The sequence below is a fragment of the Ochotona curzoniae genome, unplaced genomic scaffold (assembly GCF_017591425.1).
Source record: "Ochotona curzoniae isolate NIBS_2020 unplaced genomic scaffold, NIBS_Ocur_1.0 scaffold_2453, whole genome shotgun sequence".
NCBI classification, from domain to species: Eukaryota; Metazoa; Chordata; class Mammalia; order Lagomorpha; family Ochotonidae; genus Ochotona; species Ochotona curzoniae.
The window spans coordinates 10793062-10817787 of NW_024467094.1; the positions used below are offsets into that span (position 1 = coordinate 10793062).

Below are 24726 nucleotides of genomic sequence, written 5' to 3' on the forward strand. Positions count from 1 at the left end.
TGCCACACGCAGGCTGCAGCACTTTCTCCCCAAGGCCCACTCACATAGCCCTGCACGGAGGTGTGTGTCTGTGTAGCGGCAACCGGTAGCTAGATGTAGGGGGTGTGTATGTAGAGATAGCTGACCAAGTCAGCTCTGCGCTCAGCCACCAGGCAAGGAACCCACTGCCATTGCTGGCACAGTCCTAGGCCTTATGCCCAGACCCTGCTGCCCACATGTCTTGCCCTTACATGATTGGTAAGCACAGCCCCACTTCATATCAGGATTAATCTGTGCCCAAGAAGGGGAAAAAAATATCACATCTAGTTTTATAGGCATTTAATAGTTTACCAATTGGTACAATAAGATTTTTTAATATGCAGAAAACATGAATAAATTTTGTTTTACACAGTCTGAGAGCAACAAATCTTACTGTAAAACACAAGAGCAATATTATATACATTCCTTTACTGATTTAATTGTGTCAATAGTCTTCAGTTAACTCTCACAATCTGGGGAACGGTTGTCTCCGATTACCACCTCTGTAACGTTCATAGAAAATCAATGTTTGCCTTCATGTCAGTGTCAGGATCAACTTCTAACTTGAAGAGTTTGTGTTTACCTCTAACTTCTTCAGAGTGAGCTTTTGGGACGCCTGAAGGATAGGCAGGATGAAAAATCAGCTACTTACATGATACAGTGGAAAGATAAAAAGGCAGTTTAGTCCCATCATGACTTGTAGCCCTCCCCACTACCCTGCCGGGAAAACAAAAACAAAAACTTTGTCCACTAATTTTGTACATGTCACTTTGCTGTCAGAGATTCTTCTTTGCATCATCTAGATTAATTAACACATTGGACTTATATACAGCTGGACAGAAAGAGTAACCATTGTTAAGTGCCTTTTCCTTAAACAATTTAAACTTCAGTTGCTTAAGGATTATCAAGCCACCACTGTCAACAAACAAAATATCCTTTATTTTTAGATATATTTTTTTTAAGTTAAAGAAGAAAATCTATTTGACAAGTGATTCACCTGGAAGTTCACACAGAAACAGAAAAGAGGCCAGCAGGAGAGCAGGACGGACACAAGACTAGAGCCAAAGCTTGCACACACTGCAGCGAGCACCGCACGCTAGCGTCTGAGCAGTGCTCCGGGCGCGCCATTGGTCACACCACGCAGACAGAATGGGACGTCTCAGCCTCCACAGAAGCCAGACACCAGGTCAGGGAGCATCTACTCTCCACGTGGCTTACTAACCACAGCTCCCGTGGCCTGCTTTCTTGGGCACGCTGTATCAGGGTGCACTGGAATGTCTGTTTTCACACACAAAAAAGTCAGCAATCATCTGAGAAGGCAATTCTACCAGCTTTTTATTTCTTAGGTAAGTGGCCAATTTGATTGAAAAAGTGACAAAGCAGCAGCGAACCTCTAAACCAATAATCAAAGTCCTCTACTTACAATCCAAACCAGTCACACCATTGTCCTTATCCCAGGCAAGGCACAGGGTTAGACAGCAGACAGAGAAAACAGAGAACACAGAGTAAGAAAGGGCATCGACAGGGCAGTGTCAGACGACTGCAGGGAACCTTGGCAAGTGGGATCCCGGATTGTGGATGGACCGCTCTCCCCACCCCCTTCATTATTCACACAGGGTCGTTCCATTTGGATCCAGGTGTGGACCATCCCTGAGATTCAATGTTCACTGCTTCTCACGTGCAGGATGTCTGGTGCCCGTCGGCAGCGGGCCGTGGCACTCTCCCGAGGCGGCACAACTTGGCTCTTGGATTAGCCGTTCCTCCTCTGTCAGTCAGTGGCATGTGCGGCATCATCAGCCAGCCGGCAATAGCGGCTGGGTCTTTTATACCAGCATCCTCTTTGCTTTACCGTTCGTGGTGTTCAGATCTGAGTGATTTCTAGATGTCGTGGCTTACCCTCAAACAATTCATGTTGCTACACGCTAAAAATGAACTAAAATACAAGATATTCATACATGTAAAAACAAAGGTTAAGATGCACCATTTTCTATGCATTTATATTTTTCCAAACAGGACAAGAAATAGCAGCAAATGAGAACAAAGAGAATTTCCATAGCTTTTATAGAAAAGTCCAGTCAGAACAGCAAGTGCTGGGGAGTGGGTTCTCAATGTAAGCAGGGTTGTGAGGCAATAATGTCCCAAAAGTTATCTACTGCATTTACGGGATTAGCTGAAGATGGAATTTTTGTCCTCGAAAATAGCCATTAGTTTTCAAAACACTTTCTTTTCCAGAAACATCTCTCAGGGATTATTAAGAATAAGCAAACAAAAAGACACAAGCTAGACAGAAAGCTGCTTCTAAGTAACACACGGCCTATTCGTGTGTATCTACAGGACATTCATTCTCACCTTTTTGTCTTTTACAGGAACCAAATTTCCATTAAATAACTAAAAGGGACATTTTAAAAAACACTATTACACAAGTGAATAAAATGCAATTCAGAATAAATTTCTTTGTTAAACTCATTATTTCACTGTTAACAATTCAAATGACTTTCTTAAAAAACAAAAACCTTGCTTGTTATTAACTAAGCAGTGGAATTCTTTATTAATATCTGACAATGGGATAGCATTCCAAAAATCTTGGATAAGTTTCTTAAACTACTTGTATTAACTTTGGATTAAAATATACAATATATCAGGGATGTGTAAAAATGCTGAATGGCCACCGTGGCGGGGTGGGGAGCAGGAAGGGGGAAGAGATAACGGAAGTGACTTTCCTCTAGCTGGGAGAGACCCCCAGAGAGCCCGACCTACTTTTCAGAAACATGAAGGTCAACAGGGGTTTGTCCTAAAGCATTGCCTCCCACGGCCAGATTTACTCTACTAGTACACTGTAGCACTTCTCCACAAACCAGGAGCCTAGGACAAGGAGGTGTGAATATGTGTGATGAACATATACAGACTTACCCTCTTACAGATATGCCCATATACTTAATAAACATTTCTATATAAACAAAAGGTGAAAAACAGTACGTTTTTATGCACGCTCCATCGAACCCTGTCACACTTCTAACTTGTAAATGAAAAACAAGTTCAAGTCAATAGCAGATTCCTGTTGAAAAGCAAACTGCTGTCTCCCACCTCTAAAAGGAACAAACATAACCTCTTCCATATTTCTGTCATCATGTAATGCACATTGCACACCCCTAAAAACATCAAAAACAAATAGTGATTTGTACCATGACACTCAATGGGAAGATTAAATTCTACCTGGAAATCACATCACTATACAGTCTAATAGCATGGAAATTACGACTAGAAGTATGTCTAGTGTGGAAAATAGCTCAGAGTATGACAGTGTTTTAAACCTGTTTACAAAGCAGTAAGACCAAAACGAAATAAAAGATTTGCCATTAGCTGCTGAGATTTCTCTTGAGATTTACAATCATTTTCTTACATAAATATACCACTAGCCTTTGCTTGATAGGCTGCCAAAACAAATGTATCCTACTGATTTGGCAAATGTGTCATGACAACAATTCCAATGTGTAATCCTCAATTAATTACATAGATGGTTCAGAAGATTTTGAATTGTAGCCTTATTATCTAACATCCTTAAAGATTTATTAAGCACACTTAAGTGATGTTACATAGATACACATTTCAGCAAAAAGTCCTAATAACCACCACTTTTCCCCAAATGAGGCCATCAAGTCAGGCACCAACAGATAGCAGAAAGAAAAACAGGAATTACTAATCAACATAAAACGACACTGTCAACTATTTAGTTTAGTGCCCTAGTTCAATTTATTCAACTTCTGCCTTCTTAGGCCTGGTGTGACCAATGCCAGCCCAGGTTTTCAAACCCTATGGTACGTCTAGACAACATATGTAAATTTACAGTATACAATTTGGATTCACCATGCATGAATACTTTGTGTGTAACATTTAATAAGCTCAATCTACATCCAGAATAATTTACATGAAAGGACAATATTTATTTAAACAGAGCTCAATGGGGTAACCATGGTATCATCAGAGTGCATCCAGAGGAACAAGGGAGGAGGGGCCATGAGGCTCCATCAACGGCACTCCCACACCTTGACTGTTTGATCTACACTACCAGTAACCACATAGGGTGCCGTCTTGTGGAAATCTGAAAGAAAAAGAAAAGGCTTATTTTAAGATCAGACTGAGCCAGACACAAGTTTTAATGAGCCACAAGAAAAGCAAGTCCAAGTTTTAAGAATACTCAAGTTTTCAACGCCTAGATCTCTAGGAGGCACAAGTTGATTTATCAACTGGATTAGAAAAACTAAATCTAAATGATCCCATCATCCTGCCCGTGCAGTTCTGTGCCCAACCGTCTTTGCCGACAAGTCTTGTCACAGTCATTCACTGAATACTATGTTCCAGACTTCTATACTTAATCTTAGCCAAAAGGCTGAGAAGTGATTATGTTCCAGACTTCTAGGCCTTTTATTTATGCCCAATGCTAGAAGATTGTAAGATCCTACCACAGTGTGCAGTGTAACTTACCGTGCTCACTACATTTTATTATTTTTTTAATTAAAGGCTTATTTATTTTTTGGAAAGGCAGATCTACAGAGAGAAGAACAGACAAACGTCTTCTTTTCGCTGGTTCACTCCCCAAGTGGCCACAATGGATGGAGCTGCGCTAATCTGAAAGCGGAGCCAGGAGCTTCGTCCAGGTCTCCCACGTGGGTACAGCGTCCCAAGGCTTTGGGCTGTCCTCTACTCCTTTCCCAGGCCACAGGTAGGGAGCTGGATGGGAAGTGGAGCAGTCGGGACCAGTGCTCATATGGGATCCCAGTGCATGTAAGGCGAGGACTCAGCCATTGGGCCACTGCTCTGGGCCCTCATACACTTTATAGAGTCCTGATGACACAAAGCATGCTTTCTAAACAGAAACACAATTCCTGAATTCCTAGACACATGATGGTGGATTTATCTGAGAGGGAAAGGCTGAATATACTTTCTTTCAAGAATCTTGCAAACTAATAAGAGAGAAAAATTACCTATTGGAATGGTCAATGAATGTCCTTTTCACACTTCTAGTTTCCAAAGCCAATATTACACAATGGAGAAAATTCGTGTTTGCTTAAATTGTAAGGTGGAAATCAGGGCTAGCTCTGTGGCATAGCACGCTAAGCCTGTGCCTATGCCACTGGCATCCCACATGGGCTCCAGCTTGAGTCCTGGCTGCTCCACTTACAATGCAGTTTCCTCATAAGTGCCTGATGACTCAAACCTTTGGGTCTCTGCACCCACATGGGAAACCAGAAATAAACTCCTGAATTCAAACTGACCTAGCCCTGGCCATTGCAGTCACCTGGGGAGAGAAATAACAAAAGGAGTATTTTCTCTCTCTGTGTATCTGTAATTGTGCACGTGCACACACCCTAAAAGAGAGACAGCGAATGAGAGAAAGGGAAATGCAAGTAGGAATTCCAGTGATTTTATCTTGCCTTCTCCCTCCTGCCCTGAAAACATGGTCATTTCTTACCTGTGAAAGTCCATGTGATCAGATAAAATTGTCATACCTGGCACACCAAAATCTAATTTTTCAGAAACTTTATAATGTTTACATACCCAAGGAGGTAACAAAGTGTTCATGCGCATTGAGGGTCTTCATGCATCGCTTGTTCTTGTAATCCCACACACGTAGGGTCTTGTCATCAGCGCAACTCAAAATAAACTTCCCCCCAGAATGGAACAGAACTCCACGTACCCAGTTATCATGGCCCACCTTAAAAACCAAGAAAGTATTTTAGTAAAAGCACAGAAGACCTGGACAGCATCTACATTAACTGTCTATACCAGTATTTTGGTAATTGCAGAATATGGTTGCTCAGGTCTCACCACATGGGACAGGCACTGGTGGCACTGAGTCAGCACATCCCTTTCAATCCTGTCACCTGTAAGTGCCAATTTGATTCCTAGCTACTGCACTTCTCATTTGGCCCAGGTCTTGGGGCCCTGGCACCCATGCGAAGTTCTAGGCTCCTGGTTTTGGCTTGGCCCAGTCCACCAAGGCTTCTGGGGAGTCAGTCAGTGGATAGACAATCTCTCTGGGACTAAAGCTGCAGTGCAGCAGGTAAAGCTTCCACCTGTTATGACACAATTAATTCAGCTTTTCAGTTTCACCAGTCACATTTCAAGAGCTTAAAAGGTTTGTCAAATGGCTAGTAGTCATCATACAAGCTTGCGCAGATATAAAACATCACCGGAGAAAGTTAAATTGATACCCCTGATTTATACAAACACACTTAGGGGAAAAAAAAACACATATTTGCAAAGTATTACTAGATATGGTAATGATCTGAGAGTAATTCTTAATTTCTTCTTTTAGATTTCCTGTACATTTCTAAGTTTTCCTGCAATGGAAATGTCAGTAGCATTTTTGTGAATAGCTTTAGATAAAAAGGACAAGATTAGGCCATGTTATCTTTGGCTTGGTTTATTACAGTGACATATAAAGTCACCAACCATTAGAGATTCTCAGTAGGAAATCAAATCATGCTTATTATGTCCAACCAAATATGCCAGAACAAGTAAATTCCCTCCCTGTCACTAATCCTTTGGCAGAAAAACAGAAACCATAAATTCCAGGTAAGGGTCCAGCGTGGTAGCCTTACTGGCTAAAGTCCTCATCTTGCATGCTCCGGGACCCCACATGGGTACCCATTCGTATGCCAGCTGCCCCACTTTCCCATCCAGTTCCCTGTTTGTGGCCTGGGGAAAGCAGTTGAGGATGGCCCAAAGCCTTGGGACCCTGCACCTACGTAGGAGACCTGAAAGAAGCTCCTGGCTCCTATTTTTGGATTGGCTCAGCTCGGGCTGTTACAGCCACTTGGGGAGTGAACCAGTGGATGGAAGATCTTTGTCTCTGCCTCTCCTTCTCTCTGTAAATCTGGCTTTCTGATAAAATTAAATAAATCTGAAGCAAAAAAAAAAAAAAACAAACCAAACCAAAACAACAACAACAAAAAAACCCACAAAACTCTAGGGAAATCCATGGTGACTATATTGTTACAGAAGAAGAATGCTTTCTGATCTTAAAAGTAGCTCATCTTTTCTAAGAGAAACAAACAAACAAAAAAATCCCTCAGAGTCCTAATAAAAGCCAGTTCCTAATGGTGCTTCCCTGTGTATCTGTCATATCCCAGAACAGATATCATCACTTGAAGCTATGGTTAGCATCTAGTGAATTTCGAAACACAGCCATCATATTAAAAAGCTGTTATGAGAATAATATGCAGAAGAACCCCCGGAACTCCTTGAGGCAAGCAGGATTGCCCACAATCTCTTACTAGCATCTGAATATCCTCATATACAAATCTAGACACTCCTAAAATGACAAACTTTTTCAAATCATAAAGTTAGAATCATTAACTTCAGAATGGTAAGATAAAGCCAGTGAGTTAACCACGTGACCTCTAGAGGGCACAGTTCAAAGGATTCACGTGAACAGTGAACCACGGACGCAGACGTCTTCACTCTCTCCCGCTGTAGGCATCACGGACAAATTTTAAAGCTATGGGGAGTTAATTTCTCACATCCGCTCATCCCCTGCCCAGTATGGACTACTTGGAATAAAGCAGCAATGAGATTATGCCAACTTACCAGAGTCATAAGGCACATGCCAGTACTGATGTCCCACATCTTAATAGTCTTATCTCTGGATCCAGACAGCAAGAAAGGCCCAGGCTTGCCACTTTTTTTAGTCTACAGAAAACATAAAAACCAAGTTTTCTTAGCAAATATTATCTAACGTTGACAAAAATGACTTTTTAAGCATACAGAGTGCTTGAAGCTTTGGATTTTGTGAACACAGAAAATCACCATTTACAAATAAAATATTTTCTGTAAAAAATTCTGAAAATGGTTTAAAAAGGAAGGAAAACAGTTTCTCTTGCAAGAAATGAAGTAAGGAGTGTAAATGTTTTCCACCTAAATATAAACGCACAATTTTGTAATATGTGATTTTTCTATTGTGTTCTAAAATACAGTCTTTGACATTATGCCTAAGCTATACGGGAAGACTCAGATAATGTAAAAATTCAAAAAATCTTCAATTGGGTTAAGATTCAGTTGCCATAACACCAATGAATGATGAATTTACACTGAGAAAATTTCTGTAGAAAGTTCAGCTGGAACCAGGTATATAAAATACACGTAACAACCACCAGAGGGCAATCTAAAGAATGTGAAAACATAATAAAGCAGCCAAAATACAGATCAAACACAAGCTTCATTTTGAAAAATAACTAGGACATGTGGAGTGGAATGTTTACTTATTACAACTTAAAAATCCACAATAGCAATGGCTGTTTATAAATAAGCATGGTCACTTTTGATCCCATATAGTCAGTCACAGAAATATTATTTCATTTAGCACGTAATCAAAAGTAACAAAACCCCAGACTAGTACTTAAGGGTCTACAGTATCAAAGGCCTTTATAGGAAATATCGTTCATTCTAAGTAAGGTACTGTGGTGCCTTTCACTGTTTGTTCTTTCATATGTGAAATAATTACACCTGTTAAGGAACATTATTTTTCTTCAAAGTGTGAAAGTGCCCTGACAAATTCCTGTGGTATCTCTGGGACACTGAATGGCCACTCTTACTCCTCTGTAGTCTCCCTATCACACATCAAATCAGAGGTCAGCTGACAGCAATGTTAATAACTGGGCAAAAATACAGACAGAGGAACATGGAAGAGTATCGCTGTAACAGACCGGGTAGTGTTGGGCTGCAACAACCAACAAGAACCAGAATGGCTGTGGCAAGTCGTGTAAGGACACTATTCTTGTCACGACAGGAGGTGAACAAAGTCAACCTGGGCCAATGACCCACTGGTGTGTGAGAGAACTGCCAACAGAAGATTCGATGGAGGAGCTTGGAAAACTCCTTCACTAGGATAAAGTCCCTGCAGGTGAGCAAAAGAAGCAAGGCAAGGAGCAGCCTAGACCATGCCAGGTTACAGTACTGCTGGCATACATGTGCATCAGGTCTGGGGATAGACCAGTCTGGGCCAACACATAAGACCCACTGGTAGATCTGAGAATCACAGGGTAGAGGGCAGGACTGGTAGAGGGCAGAACTAGGCTGCAATACCAGCCAGTTTACATTAGGATTGGGACAGCAATCAGGCTGGGCTGGGCTAGGCTGTACCACCTACCAGCAGGAGCTGGAACAGGGAACAGACTAGACTAGAACAGGCTGCGCTATGGATGTTGAGGTGAGACAAGTCATGCCAGCCTGGACCCAGCAGGACTCAGGTATGTGAGTCCCAGGGATGGGAGATCTGACAGGGCCTAGGTAGCTTGGCTCCGGTCCTGGGTCACTTGGCCCAGATCCTGGGGCTTGCCTTCTAGGTGGGTACTGATTTTGTGAACCCTGGGGATGGGGGATCTGGTGGGGCTTGGGTCACCTGGCACGGGTCCCAGGGCCCACCTACTAGGAGGAAGCCGCATTTGTGAGCCCCGGGGTGAGGGGTTGGGTGGAGCTCAGATTGCTGGCCTAGGTCTTGGGGCCTACCTGCGAGGTAGGTGCCAGGGTTATGAGCCTCAGGGGTGGGTGACTCGGTGATGGACACCTATCTCAGGTACTTGGACTTGCCTGCAAGAACATGTCCTACTTAATGAAAAAGGGGAGCAGTGGACACAGGCCTTGTTGTAAAAGGATAACATGGCAACATATTTGGTTCTGTAGCAGAAGAACAGAACTAGACAACTACCCCAAACAATGACAGCCAAAAATCTCAGTGAATGCAGCCAAGAGACATTGGTAGGTTGACATCATCCTCAGATCAGTAAAACTGGCAGCATTCGAGAACTATCAAAACCACTTGGACAGAACCCTTAGAATATGTACACATTGACACTCTGGGCTGATATCGGGTGGCAGTTCCTCATCCCTGGGTACTGGGACGTGTGGAAAGTCGTGAGTGGTTTTCCCCTTTGTTTCTCCCCTTCCCCCAGGAACAACAAGATGAAACAGCAAATTTGGAAGCAATGAATTTACCCAATTTTCCCTAAACTTCAATCTTTCCCAGCCTGATCAACCATGTAATCATTATTAGAGGAAAAAAAAAAAAAAAAAAAAAAAAAGGCAGTGTTTTAAGACCCAGAAATCTGAGATGCAAAATTTTTAAGGAATCAGCAACTTTGGAACTGGGATTAAAGAAGTTATTTAGTGCTCTAAGATTCTAAGATATCAGAAATAAAAGTATGAAATGACACTTAAATCATACAATACCTCAGATCCTGTTGCTTCAGAGATGGAAGAGTATGAGCTTTCTGGAGCCCAGGAAATGCATTCTACCACGTGCTCGTGTTCTCGGAGCTCAGCCTTGCACTCCTTTGTTGCCACGACCCACACACGCACAGTCTGGTCATTGGAACAGCTGGCTATCAGGGTGCCATCCTGATTTGGCCGCACCATACGTACCCATTCTCTGTGTCCTGTGAATGTCTTCACGCAGTAGCTGTCAAAATAAGTAATTACACTGTGAGTGACAACCATTAGGATACATCCCAGAAATGATATAAAGAAGAAGGGAAAAAAAGTTATGCATTGGAATAGAGGGGTTGTCAAATTACAGAAATGAAAATCAGTAGTGGAAATAGACAATGTTGGTTAATACAAGATGAGGATATGCCAGAAAGTCACATGTCAATTCACATACTCTGATGAGCAAGCATCGTTAAAAAGGTAACCGAATCAACAGAATCTACAAGGTACACCATACAAAGAAAGACTCTTTGAGGCTGGGCAGTTGGCCAGTTCTTAACAAAGCTGTTCCTTGGTATGCCTGCATTCTGTTACTGAAGTCCTCCACTGCCAACTCCAGCCTCCTGCTAATGCATAGATCAGAAGGTAGCAGCGAATGGCTCAAGTGAGAGACTGAGCTGCAAGTATGTGGGGAACTTCCTGCACTCTGTATATGTGGGGGTTTTTCAAATAAATTATTTTTGTTAAAAAAACAGCAATAAAATCATTCAAGACTACACATACAAGATAAATTTAACAAAAATATTTCTAGCCATACTGGAATAATGCTATGCTTTACTAATCTATAAAAGAGCAACAAATTAAGGTTTTAACTGTAACAATCAAGTGTAATTCTAAGTGCAAGCAAACATTATTTACATTTTAATCTAAACCCACACAAATCACCTTGAAGACTACAAAGAAAGTAAGTCCTTAAACAAAGCTCTCAATGACCGTGCCTCTGTATTCCTTAATGTGGAAAATATTCAAACAGCATTTAAAGAAAACATGAGTTAGTTTTAAACTATACAACTATCATGTTGGTCATTCATTAAAACCACAACTGCTAAGAACACTCAGCACCCAATTTTGTTTTGATTGTGTCTTTAATATCGATTAGGTTGATTCTTTTGCTACTAAACCTACTTACCCAGTTTGTACTTCCCACATTTTTATAGTTTTATCTCTTGAAGCAGACACTATGTGGTCTCCATTGGGCATGATGGCTACTGAAGAGACATTGTGGTCGTGGCCTAAAATATACAAAAAAAAAGAGGGTAACATGATCTAACATCAAGAGCAATTAAACTTCAGCTTACCATGGGGTTTTAAATACAACAGCAAGTTCTAAATACACAAGGTAAAATACCTCGATGTACAAAACAAACCATAAACAGCTCTGCTTATGATCAAATTTCAGCAATTGATTTAAAATCATGAAGGATCAGTTTGAGGATTATCATTTTGTTGATTTCCGTAGGAGAAAAAATAACACTATCCCATATACATCATTCTTAGCAATTATCAGCTGTCCTTTGTGGAAAAAGTTCCAGAGAATTATATTCACAAATATCATGTTATTTTAAGGAATATAAAATTGTTGTAACCCCCCCTTTAAAAATCAGAGCAATAAGACACAATTTAATGAAATGTAAATAGAGAATTTTTACAAATGAATTTGCCAGAATTGCTCTAACTGGTAAACTTCCTTAATGCATTTGATGTGGGAAATAAAATCCATTCTTCGAACCTCATCTTCTATGCATTCACATTTTAATCAATCCTTTAAAAATTTCATTGCTAAACATAGAATCCCAGCCTTCACATTTCATCATGTCCTGAGAAACAACAAAAATCCCCATTTAGTGAGCAACTTCTATGCACTGCACCCAGACGCCTAAAGTACCTAATCTCCTTTAGCCTTAGGATAGCTCGAGGACTTGGGTGCTACCATCTTTATTTTCCAGATGAAAGAGGTTAAATATTTTTAACGCCATGGGGGAACAAGCAGGCATCTGATTCTAAAGCTCACCCTCTTTCCTCAAACCAACACTGCCTGAGAAAAAGTTTTCCAAGTGCAACCTGGAGATGCTACCAACAAGGACAAGTGTTTACACAGAGGCTCCCTGAAGGGAACAAGGGACTCAGGGCAGTGCCTTTAGTACACCACCTTTCTGCACTTCAGCTTCAAGACAGAAAAACAGGAGAAAAAAATAAGAGCACCATCCATTTCTCTTCCTTAAAGAAAGTAAGTAGTTTGGCAGGTTTTTGTTTTTTTTTTTTTAAAGATTTATTTATTTTCATAGGAAAGGCACATGTACAGAGAGGAGGAGAGACAGAAAGGAAGATCTTCCATCTGACGGTTCCCTCCCCAAGCAGCTGCAATGGCAGGAGCAGAGCCAATCTGATGCCAGGAGCCAGGAGCTCTTCCGGGTCTCCCATGTGGGTGCAGAGTCCCAGGGTTTTGGGCCATCCTCGACTGCTTTCCCAGGCTACAAGCAGGGAAATGGATGGGAAGCGGGCCACCGGGATTAGAACTGGCCCCCATATAGGATCCAGGCGCGTGCGAAGACTTTAACCACTACACTATCGCACCGGGCCCCCAGGTATTTTTTTTAAACGAAGAAACAAATAAAGGAACAAATCACCCTTATGTAAACTACTATGGCTGATCCTCCAACAACACATAAAAGAGTCTAATGCAGAGAAAATGTACCCTGTTTGAAACCAGTATTTTGGGGGCTAGTGTAATGGCTCAAATTGCAAATTCTACATCTACAAGCACTGGCATCTCATATGAACACTGGCTCAAGTCCCAAGTGCTCCAATTCTGATCTAGCTCCTTGGCTTATAACCTAGAGGAAAGCAGTGGAGGATGGCCTAAAGCTTTGGGACCCTGCACCTGCAGGGAAGACCTGGAAGAAGCTCAGTTTTGGCTCAGCTCTGGCTGTTGTGACCACTTATGGAGTGAACCAGCAGATGCAAGAACTTTGTCTCTCCTATAAATCTTTCCAATAAAAATAAATAATCTTTTTAAGAAAATTCTCAAAAACAAAATAAAACAAACTTATTTACTTTTATTGGAAAGGCTGATTTAGAGAGGAGAGACAGAAAGATCTTCTGTCCCCTGGTTCACTCCACAAGTGGCTGCAATGGCCATTGTTGAGACGAACTAAAGCCAGGAGCCAGGAGCTTCATCCAGGTCTCTCACACGGGTGCAGGGTCCCAAGGCTCTAGCCCATCCTCAACTGCTTTCTCAGGCCACAAACAAGGAGCTGGAAAAGGAGCAGAGCAGCTGGGACACAAATCAGTGCCTACACGGAATCCCAGAGGATGCAATAGAGAGATTTAGCCACTAGGCTGTTGTGACAAGCCCCAAAATAAATAACCCTTTTAAAAATCAAACAAACCAATATTCTTATGTATGAAGTATCACTGTAGGAATCACTATTAAGGTACTATCTTCTAGCCTTACCATGCATGGTTCTGATGCATTCAAAGCCCTGAAAATCCCATAGTTTAATGGTCATATCTGCAGAACAGGAGGCCAGGAGCTTGCCACTGTGGTCAAAAGAAATGTCCTGTACAGAGTCTGTGTGCCCCTTAAGAGTTCGTTCAAAATCTCCAGTCTCATAATCCCACACCTGTCAAGTGAAAAGAAGACTTGTTAACATCAACCTCTTTCTCATTTTACATCTGCACCCAGCAGGCCACTCTAGCACACTACCAATTAACCGAACAACAAGCAGAAGACACCTCATCTTCAAGTTATATGCATTTACAAATACAATATTTAGGGAAAACGGAGGAATACTCGTTCTGCTATAATAACGTGTCAAAGAAAGTTTTTATAAGATATACACTGTTCAAGAATAGCATTTTATTAAAAAAAAAACTGAACTGAACAACAAAAAACTGAAGGCAATTTTTCTGAAGGAATAGAAAACATCAATAACAGAAAAAGATTTGGTTCAAAAATATACTATCAACAACAACAGAGTGCAAATGACAGCCCAAAGTTCATTCTTTAACCCACACCAATTCTCTGTTCTAAAATCAAACTGAGTCTATACTTTTCATAATGAATACAACTATCTGTGAAGTAGGGTGTATGAACTTTATAAACTGCATCTGCAAACATCTAAATATTCAACATCAGAGAATTGGCTAACGAATGGGGTGTGGGACAGACTGGACTACAGCTACACATACTGGCAAACCAGTGTAGGAGGCGGGCCTGGTGGGGGTTATTGTGGGTCGCTCTGACTAGGCTGCAGCTCCCACTGGTTTATGCAAGGGCCGAGTATGTGCTGGGCAGAACCAGGCTGGACTGCAACACCATTGGTTCCAGTGGAAGTTGGGGCTGAAAACAGAACCAACCCAGCAACTGCAACTACCAGCTGATTGGGGCGATAGACCGTGCCGGGCTCTGTACTTGCTAGTACATACAAGAATCTGGTCTGGGAACACATCAGATAAAGTTTCTTGGGGATCTCCCCAACCGAAATGCTGGACTCAGAACCCTAACCAAGAAAAGACGTAAGACAGAACAGGTCAATCAACCACCTCAGCTATATGTTGGCAGCGAAATAGTGAGCAAACGGAGACTCTATGATGGACTATGTCAATCCATGGATTCTTTAAAGATCTCATCGAGCTTGGAGTGGCAAGAATGGCAGCGATTCATAACTGGTAAACCATTAAAACCACTTGAACAAGAACCTTGGAGCATGCCCTACTTCCGGGACCTAGGGTGAGTGGGAAACTGGGTGGGCTTTCTCCCTTAATATCCCCCTTTAAACATGAAGGAAACAATATGGAAATAATAGTCTTACCCACTTTCCTATTTACCCTAATTAACTATGTAAAGATTGTCAAAAATATAACAAAAACATAAAATAAATAAATGAAAAAAAGAATTGGCTAAACAGAAATTTTATATCCAAAAAGAATGAACATGACATTGTAACATAAAAAATATAAATTTCTACATCATCAAAATTACATAAAAATATCTCTTGGAAAAATATTGTTTACTAATTATTTACAAATTTACTAATCATTATCTGTTGTTTCACTCAACACACGGCCACAATGGCTAGAGCTAGTCTGAAACCAGGAGCCACTTTTAGGTCTTCCATACCGGTACAAGACCCGAAGGCTTTGGACCAGCCTGTTTTCCCAGGCCAGCTGGATCAGAAGCGGAAGAATGAGACATATGGATGCCGGAACTTGCAAGCTAAGGATTAGCCAATCAAGCCATTGCACCAGCCCTACAAAATATATTTCTTAGGATTTATTTACTTGAGGGCCCGGCGCAGCAGCTTAGTGGCTAAACTCCTTGCCTTGCACACACCAGGATCCCAAATGAGCACCACAGGCACCAGTTCATGTCCCAGTGACCCATTTCCCATCCAGCTCCCTGCTTGTGGCCTGGGAAAGCAGTCAAGCACAGCCCAAAGACTGCACCCGTGTGGGAGACCTGAAAGAAGCTCCTGGTTCTGGATTGGCTAGTTCCGGCTGTTGAGGCCATTATGGATTGAACCATTCACAAAGTCTTCCTCTTCGTCTCTGCTCTTCTTTGTGTATATGACTTTCCAATAAAAATAAATAAATCTTAAAAAAATTTTTTTCTACTTGAAAGGCAGGACGGCAGTGGGAAGGCGGCAGGGGGCAATTGGGGAGTACTAGACACCTTCCATCCACTCATTCACTTGCCAGAGCACTACAACAGCAAGAGCTGGGTCAGGCCAAAGCCAGAACTTGTAACTTAACTCCTTCCAGGTCTCCCACATGGCAGCAGCGGCCCAAGTACCTGGGTGATCATTTGCTACTCAGTCACACTGGCCAAGAAGCTGGATCAAAAGTAGAACAGGCAAGACTCAAGTTAGCACTTCAATGTGAGATAAGTGTCCTAAGCAGTGGCTTAATGTGCTGTGACTTAAAATTAGCCCTAAAATGCTTCTTTCACAGGAAATCTGAACTCTAATACAAGTAGAATTTTATCAACTAAACATGTTACTTTCATGTACTTAATTGTTTCGTTCTGTGCACATTTTGTTAAGATTTACTATTATTCTCACTGATTTTTGATGCCAGTATAGATGTACTTTGATTTTTCAATTATTGTTAATTTATAGATAGAAACACAATTAAAAAATTTTTTTAGAAGACATGGTAAGCACCTACTCCTGTTTACTGCTCAAACACACACGAGAAGCAAGGCTATGCCAAGAAGGAAGCTGGGAGCCAGGAACTGAACTGTGGTCTTTCACATGGTTGGCAGGAACCCAATTACTTCAGGCATCATTGTTGCCTCCTAAAATTTACATTACTAGGAAGCTGGAGTGAGACAGTAAGCCAGAGGCAAGCACTGAATTCAGACACTCCAGTCTGGGACATGCAGTTCCTAACCACTGTGCCTAAAGCCCACTCCTACAGTGACTTTTTTAATACTAACCTAGTATCCTCAGATTCTGTAAAATTCAGCCATCATTCTTTTTGTGATAAATTCCTGGGCACTTTCAACGAAGATCACAAAATCTGCAAATAAAGACTTCACTTCCTCTTTTCCAATCTATATGCCTTTCACTTCTTCATTGCTGCACAGGAAAGAAACTCCAGTACAGTGTAGAAACTACTCATCCTGGCCCTGGTTTCTGACCTTAGAGCAGACCTGTTTACCTAAGAACCACGTCTCCTATGTTTTTCAGTTATTTTCCTTTACCCTCAATCAAGTTAACAAAGCTCTCCCAATCCTAACTTGAATTTTGTCACAAATTAAACGGGGTGGGGGAAGGAAAATGCTAACACTATATTGCCCAGACTGATTTTCAAATGTGGAAATCGGGGCCAGCGCTGTGCCAGAGCAGGTTGGGCCACTGCAGTGCCAGCACCCCATTTGGGTACTGGTTTCACTCCCAGCTGCTCTACTGAATCCTGGCTGTTCCACTTCTGATCCTGTTCCCTCCTAATGTGTCTGGAAAAGTAGCAGAGGATGGTCCAAGTGCTAAGTGAAATATCTTCCTCAAATCACTCTTACAAAAAGTATGATTCTGTGTTAACAGCAGCAGCCCCAGCCTCAGGAACTGTGTTCTGAACCTGCATAAAGGATTGAGCCTGTGTGTGCATGTGCATACGTTTTCTCATTTAATATACCTATGATAAAATTTATAAACAAGGCATTGAAAGAAATTTAATCACACTTATATATCAAGTTACGTGAATGTGGTATCTTTCAAAATCTTATCGTACTGTATCATAGTTTTGGAGTGTGGTTGATCATAGAATAACTGAAACCACTGAAAGTGAACCAACTCTAAAATAAATAAAAAATAAACCAAATAAAACATGCTGACTATGCACAGGTACTTTTCATTGGTGAAACGAAAACTACTAGTAGTTGCATTTAAAATTACAATTTTAAATGGAAAACTTAAAGCTATCACTTGTAATACAGTTGCTTAACAGATATTTAAGATGGCACTTTAATTTTCTTTATGCTGCAAAAGTCAATACATCTATTTGAGATGGTTTCTTCCTCCAACAACTCCCAATGGCAGCTGTAAGGGCGGGTGTTGTGGCAGTCGGTTAAACCACTGCACACTGCTAGCAAAACCTGGATTTCTCCTCAGAGTGCCAGGCTCAGTCCCAGCTCCTCCATTCAGATCCAGCTTCCTGCTGATGCAGCCTGAGGGCAGCAGACGACAACTCAGTTACTTGGTCCTGGCCATCCATGGAGGAGACCAGGATGTAGTTCTGGGTTCCTGTCTCCAGTATGTCCAAGTCTTGCTGTTGTATGTGTAATTTATGGAGTTAATCAGTTAATGAAGATATTTCCCTCTCTTTTTTCATGTGGATGAAAATATACTTACAAAACATATTTTTTTAAAAGTTGTCATTTTTTAGTACATCGTAACAAAAGACTTATATGAAAGCAGAAACTTAAAATTATTCTGCAGTCTACCCTATGACCACCAGCCTACAAGCGGGAAGTGATTGATTTAGAAACTGGACTCACTGGGCCAGCACTGTCACAGGTTAAGCCTGTACCTGTGCCAGCATTCCATATGGTCACCAGTTCCCATCCCAGTTGCTCTACTTCCCATCCAGCTCCCTATAATCGCCTGGGAAAAGCAATAAGACAATTCAGGTGGTTGGACCCTGCCACCCACGTGGGAGACCCCAAAGAAGCTCCTAGGTCCCAGCTTCATATCAGCCCAGCTGGGCCAATGCATTCATTTGTGGAGTGAGCCAATGGATGGAAGATCTTTCTCTCTGCAAGCCTGCCTTTCCAATTAGATATATATATCTGCTGGGATCCAATATGGCTACCAGTTCTAATCCTGGCTGTTCCACTTCCCACCCAGCTCCCTGCTTGTGGCCTGGGAAGGAGCAGAGGATGGCCCAACATCTTAGCACCCTGCACCAATGTGGGAGACCTGGAAGAAGTTCCTCTGGCTTCGCCTTGGCTCAGTTCCAGCCATTACAGCCACGTGGGGAGTAAACCAGTGAATGGAAAATCTTTCTCTCTGTATCTCCTTCTTTTTGTATACCTGCCTTTCCAATAAAAAAATACAATAAAGTAGGACACATACTTTATTCTCCAAGAACAAAAAATAATTTGACTATGAGGTGACCTACTGCCAGCCTGAATTAACAATACTGCATTTTCTCAAGCTCATCAGTGAATACGGCTGTGTGCCTCAAGAGATTCAATGAAATTTTATTTGAATTCTTTCCAAATCCTTCACAATCTTAAGAGTCCTTTCTATCCTGCTCAAGTTCTTGTTCTGGATACTTTAATTTCTCACCCAATCAGTGTCTTTTTCTTTCTTTCTTTTTTTTAAAAAAAAGATTACCTTAATTGTAGCATCCTCTGACGCAGAGACCATAACACTGAACACAGGATGGAAAATAACTCGAGTGACTGGACTCCTGTGACCACTCAAGGCATATTTTTCTGGTGGACGGGGAATCCATTCCTTTGGGTCTCGTTTCTGACCAAGAGGTCCACCTGAAGTAAATTCTTCTTTTGCTTCATTTAGCTTTGATTCTAATTCCATAACCTTGAGACAGAACAGTTATGAACAGATAGATTCCAATAAAAACAGCATAATTTTTTTCATCTCTGCTTTCAGGATTTTTGCTATTTTAGTGATTTGTAAGGCATCTGTCAGATTTGAATTATACCTTGAAAACCTGAGTGCCAAAGCTCTCAATTTACATTGGGTTGCAGAGGCTTCTACCACTAACCAGAGGAACAGCAGTCCACCAAGATTTCTCCTTTCAGTAAGTTCTTTCCAAACCACCGTTTACATTGCTATGCTAATCAACACTGGCTCCCACGTTACCCTTCTAAAAGCACAAATGCATTAGTTCTTAACCATACCAACTCCTCAAAGCCGGGATGCTGGAGAAGCCCAGCCCATACCCCAAGCTGCATAAATTAACATTAATCAGCAGTGATCTGTCCAGATCAAAGTTTAACAAAGGAAATTAAAAATTAACTTTGAAGAAGAAAAGTCTGTTACCTTCTTTTGTAATCTAATAACAGATGTCCATTTTTTTTCCAAAAGACCAGCATACTTCTTATCTAATTCCTCATTCTAAAGAAAAAAAAAGAGAACTTTAAAAAATGACTTAAAATATGATGGTTGAAGCCAGAGACCATTCAGCTCTAATTTCAAACATTGCTAAAAAATGACTGTACATTAAAGAAAAATGTAAAAATCAAGTTAAATGTCAAGTAAACCACATTAACAAAGTTTACTATACTGATACTTAAGTAAAATACACTCATTAACTACAGATAATTGCAAAAAGTCAAACATACCATATCTAGTTCAGCTTCCTTTTTAAAAACGGAATATGCTTCTTCATAGCCATTTGATCGAAGATAATCTGCTATAGCTCGATTTCTGAAAGAAAACAATTTCAAATGACTTCTACAATCCTATAATTTCCTTTTTAATAATTTCTATTATAAAGAAATACTACTACTTCAAATCTCCCAAGACTGAGTTAAATATTTAATTGAAAACTAACTTTCTAAATCACTCAAATGCTTCATACAAAAGGACTACATTACATGTAAAGCACTTAGTACCTCAAAGTACATCCACAATATTAATTATTCCTAAGTTTTACCTCAAAAGCTATGGACAAGATAGGGTTTATGTAATATCAACCTGTGACACAATTCATCAACTTAACATCTTCTTACTCCCTGTTACACTTGACGAGCAACTGAGTATTATTCCCCACTCCCAACTGAGTGTTAGTTTTACAGAAATATGTCTGGATAAAGTTCTACATACTTAACATCAGAAATACAAACTGTTGGAACAGGTGAAAGCAAAGTCTTGAACAGTGCCCTATCACAGCAGGACAGTCCCTGAGAATTAGGGAAGTTAGACAAGCTAAAAGGGTGCTGTCTTTTGTTCTTTCAGAGAAGGAAACATGGGCTACCTTCCTAACATACCTAATTCATCTGTGACTCAATTCTTTTGAGTCTTAGACAGCTTTTATTTGAAATTTCCTTTAACACATTTTTGAACTACGCAATCTGAAAGCTAATATACAAACAAGGTTAAACATTTTAAGTTTACAGATGCAGATCAAGTGTCCTTTCCTATCACTGATTCTGAATATCCCATCCCTAAAGCAACCACTTAGTGTTTCCTGTATTCTTTAATTTTATTTGAAAGGCAGATTTATAGAGAGGAGAGACAAGAGAAAGAGAACTTCCATTTGCTGGTTCACTCTCCAAATGGTCACAGTGGCTGGAGCTGGACTGTAAGGGGAACAGCCAGGACTGAAATTGGCACCCATATGGAATGCCAGCACTGAGGTGGAGGCTTATCCTACTTTGCCATGGCATCATCCCACGTTGTGCGTATTCTTCCAGAGATGATCACCACTTCTTTCAACATATCACTTTTAAACAAGTCAACCTAATTATCAGTATTTTTTGTCAATATTCACTTACAGTATCAATGATACAACATTCTTATATGGACACCCAATTTTATTAAAGAAACCGATCTACAGTTAGATGTTCAGGGGCTAATTCTCTATTAATTTAAATGATGTTGCCAAAAAATATCCATGTAGATAAAGGTCATCTAACATCTTTACATCTGAATCAAATACATAGATTTTTAAAAAATATTTATTTATTTTTATTGGAAAGTTAGATTTATGAAGTGAAGGAGAGGCAGAAAGATCCTCTGTCCACTGGTTCACTCTCCAACTAGCTGCAATGGCCGGAGCTGAGCTGATCCGAAGCTAGGAGCCAGAAGCTTTTTCCAGGTCACCCATGAGCGCGTAGGGTCCCAAGGCTTTAGACCGTGCTCAACTGCTTTCTAGGCCACAGCAGGGAGCTGGAAGGGAAGTAGAACTGCCAGGACATGAACCAGCTGCCATATGGAATCCTTGGTATGAGAGGACTTCAGCCACTAGGCTTCCATGCTGGGCCCAACACACAGATTTTTAAAAAGATATTTTAATTTCTACCAAACGGTTTCCAAGAATTGTAGCAATTTATGCCCCACACAACATCATATGTCTTTATCACCTTCATTTCATAAAGGTTTCTAACAAATACAATTGCCAGATTGCATACAATGTGCATAAAGTAGCACCTCAAATGAGCTGCTCTTTATACATTATACTCACTACTATAAAATTCTTCAACTCAAGTTCAAAAACTTTTACTGTCTAGGACTGATGTGGCAACAAGCTGTTGCTGGTGAGGACAGCCCAGACAGGGTGTGTATCTGTCATATTTCCATGCCAGCATCCTATACATAATGTGGCCTGGGAGGCAGAAGATGATGGCTCAAGAACTGACACCCATCTGGAAGACCTGGTTGAAGCTCCTGAATCCTGGCTTCAGCCTGGCCCAGCCCTGGCTGCTGTGGTCATCTGCCAAGTGAACCAGCAAATGAGATCTCTCTTTCTGTCACTCTGCTTTTCAAAAGAAATCCAAAAATCCCTCTCTCTCTTCCTAAATATTTACTTGTCTTCTTGGTAAGCAGAATGACAGAAAGAAAGAAAAAACAGACCAGACTGATCTCCTAGCTGCTGGTTCACTCCCCAAATGTCCACAGTAGCAAGGGCTGTGCCAGGACAAAGCCACGAGCAAAGAATTCCATTCAGGTTTCCCATAGGGGTGACAGGAACCCAAGTACTTTGGGTCATCACCTCTAGCTCTCAGGTAAAAGAAGGCAAAGCAGAAGCGCAGAGGCGAAATTCAACCTAGACACTTCAATACAGCTATGGTATCCATGGCAGTGATTTAATGTGCACATCACAACACCAGTCTCTATTTACTGTCTCTGGATCCCAAAAAGACCCACCAAAGTAGGTACTAAAGTGTACTCTCAAGCTCAGCTATCTGAAGAGTACTTTTTCTGAAGTCATTAAACCAGCAAGCAGTAAAATAACTCCCTAAATGCTCACAACAGCCAAGACTGAATCAAGTAGAACCCAGGAGCCGACAACTCAATTCAGGTCTCCCTCAGGAGTAGCAACTCAATGACCTGAGCCTTAGCCTGCAGGATGCTAGAATCAGAGTAGGTTCAAGACTCAAACTCAAGGGCCCTGCGTAGCGGCCTAGCAGCTAAAGTCCTCGCCTTGCATGTGCCGGGATCCCATATGGGCACTGGTTCATGTCCCAGCAGAGTCTCCGGGCTCCTGGCTTCGGATTGGCGCAGCTCCGGCCATTGTGGCTGCCTGGGGAGGGAATCATCGGATGGAAGATGTTCTTCTCTGTATATCTAACTTTCCAATTAAAATAAATCTTAAAAAAAAAAAAAAAGACTGAAACCCAGGCAGTCTGATATGAGACACAGGCAGTCCAGGTGGAACTTGAACTGATACACCACAGGCTTACCCCACAAATGGCCTGAAATCTAACAAAAAAGCCCCCGACACAAAACCAGGTAAGCTTACACTCATTTATTTGAAAGAGTTACAGAGAGAAAGGAAGGTGGAAGAGGAAGACAGATCTCCCATCTGCTGGTTCACTCCCCAGTGGCTACAAAGGCTGGTGCAGGACCAGACCCCAGCCAGGAGCTCAAAACTTCTTTCAGGTTTCCCTGGAAGAACAGTGCACGGATTAAGTGCTTGGGTCATCCTCTGCTGCTTTCCCAGGTACATCTGCAAGGAGCTGGATTGGAAATAGAGCAGCCAGGAAGTGAACTGGAAACCAGCAAGCAAACTGACTAATAAAGGATACCAGTACTGTCAGCTGTAACCCACTGAGTCACAGTGTCAGCCCCTATATTTTTAAACACTTGATTTTACTGTTCAGGTAACTGACTAGATATGCAAGGTGCTAACAGTTACTTCCACAGAAAAGGAAAGGGTGTAAGTTATGGTAGGAATCTCAATTCAATTTTAAATATCCGGACCTGAAGTAATTATAAGGTAGACCAAGTAAAAATGTATGACATAAAAGATAATGGACATACAGGTCAGAAGCTCAAAAGAAATAGATGGGGAAAGTAGGAAAGAGGTAATAGCAGTTAACACTATGACAGGAAAATGCATTTAGGAAGATGATGATACAGAGTAAAAGAAAAAAACTATAATGTAAATGCCAGAACTCTAACAGATATTAACATTTAAGAAGTGATGAGGGAACAAATGGGCCTACCATGGTAAAGTCTGCAGCATGTGAGTGAGTCAATGGAAAAGCATTTCAAAGAAACACAGAGAGTCAATAATAACAGAAAGATAAGTCAAATAAACACAATCTGGTGCTAAAAAAATCAGCTGAACTTAGCAGCTGTGGCTTCAGAACTTTCAGCAGGGGGCAGCCAGGGCATAAGAAACAAAATGGCTGCTGTGGGGTGAATATCCCTTATGGGCACCAGTTCAAATCCTGGCTGCTCAATTTCCATTCCAGCTCCCGGCTTATAGCCTGAGAAAGCAGAGGAAGAACACCCAAATGCCTGGGCCCCTTGGCTTCAGCATGGCCTCAGTCTGACTGTTGCAGTCACTTGGGAGGGAAGCAGCAGACTAAAGAGCCATCTCTCACAAAACTCCACCCCTCAACTGTCTCAGACTTCGCATCAAACAACTGGCGATACTCCTACTTAAACTACTGTAACTGGGCCCAGGATAATTGCTAATCCTAAACTTCCCATAAGGGCCCTGCAGTTTGTGTCCTGACTGCTGTATTTCCCATGCAGCTCTCTGCCTGTGGCCTGAGAAAGCAGTGAAGAATGGCTCAAGTGCATGGGCCCCTGCACCCACGTGGGAGACCCAGAAAAGCTCCTGGCTTTAGATTTGCTCAGCTCCAGCTGTTGCAGTCATCTGAAGGGTGAGCCAGTGGATGGAGGATCTTTCTATCTCTCCTTTCGTCTTTCAAATAAAAATAAATAAATCTTAGAAAGCAGTATACTGAATAATAATAATAAAAACCCCTTAACAATAACAAATGAAATAGTTTGCTTT

General features: G+C 41.4%; 1 protein-coding gene across 3 annotated transcripts in view; it reads right to left on the reverse strand.

The window, feature by feature from the left end:
* Positions 1-303: 303 nt before the first annotated feature.
* PAFAH1B1 (platelet activating factor acetylhydrolase 1b regulatory subunit 1) overlaps positions 304-24726 on the reverse strand; it is a 62306-nt gene continuing 37883 nt past the window's right edge. For 2 of the 3 annotated variants that reach the window (XM_041001339.1, XM_041001340.1), the window contains exons 3-11: positions 20096-20180; positions 19794-19868; positions 19122-19328; positions 13736-13904; positions 11411-11513; positions 10246-10474; positions 7609-7710; positions 5575-5731; positions 304-4117 (exon numbers count right to left, since the gene is read on the reverse strand). In XM_041001339.1, the coding sequence (XP_040857273.1) occupies positions 4044-4117; positions 5575-5731; positions 7609-7710; positions 10246-10474; positions 11411-11513; positions 13736-13904; positions 19122-19328; positions 19794-19868; positions 20096-20180 (1201 nt within the window). In that variant the 3' untranslated portion in view covers positions 304-4043. The remainder of the gene's footprint in view (positions 4118-5574; positions 5732-7608; positions 7711-10245; positions 10475-11410; positions 11514-13735; positions 13905-19121; positions 19329-19793; positions 19869-20095; positions 20181-24726) is intronic. The other variant, XM_041001342.1, reaches the window with a different exon arrangement.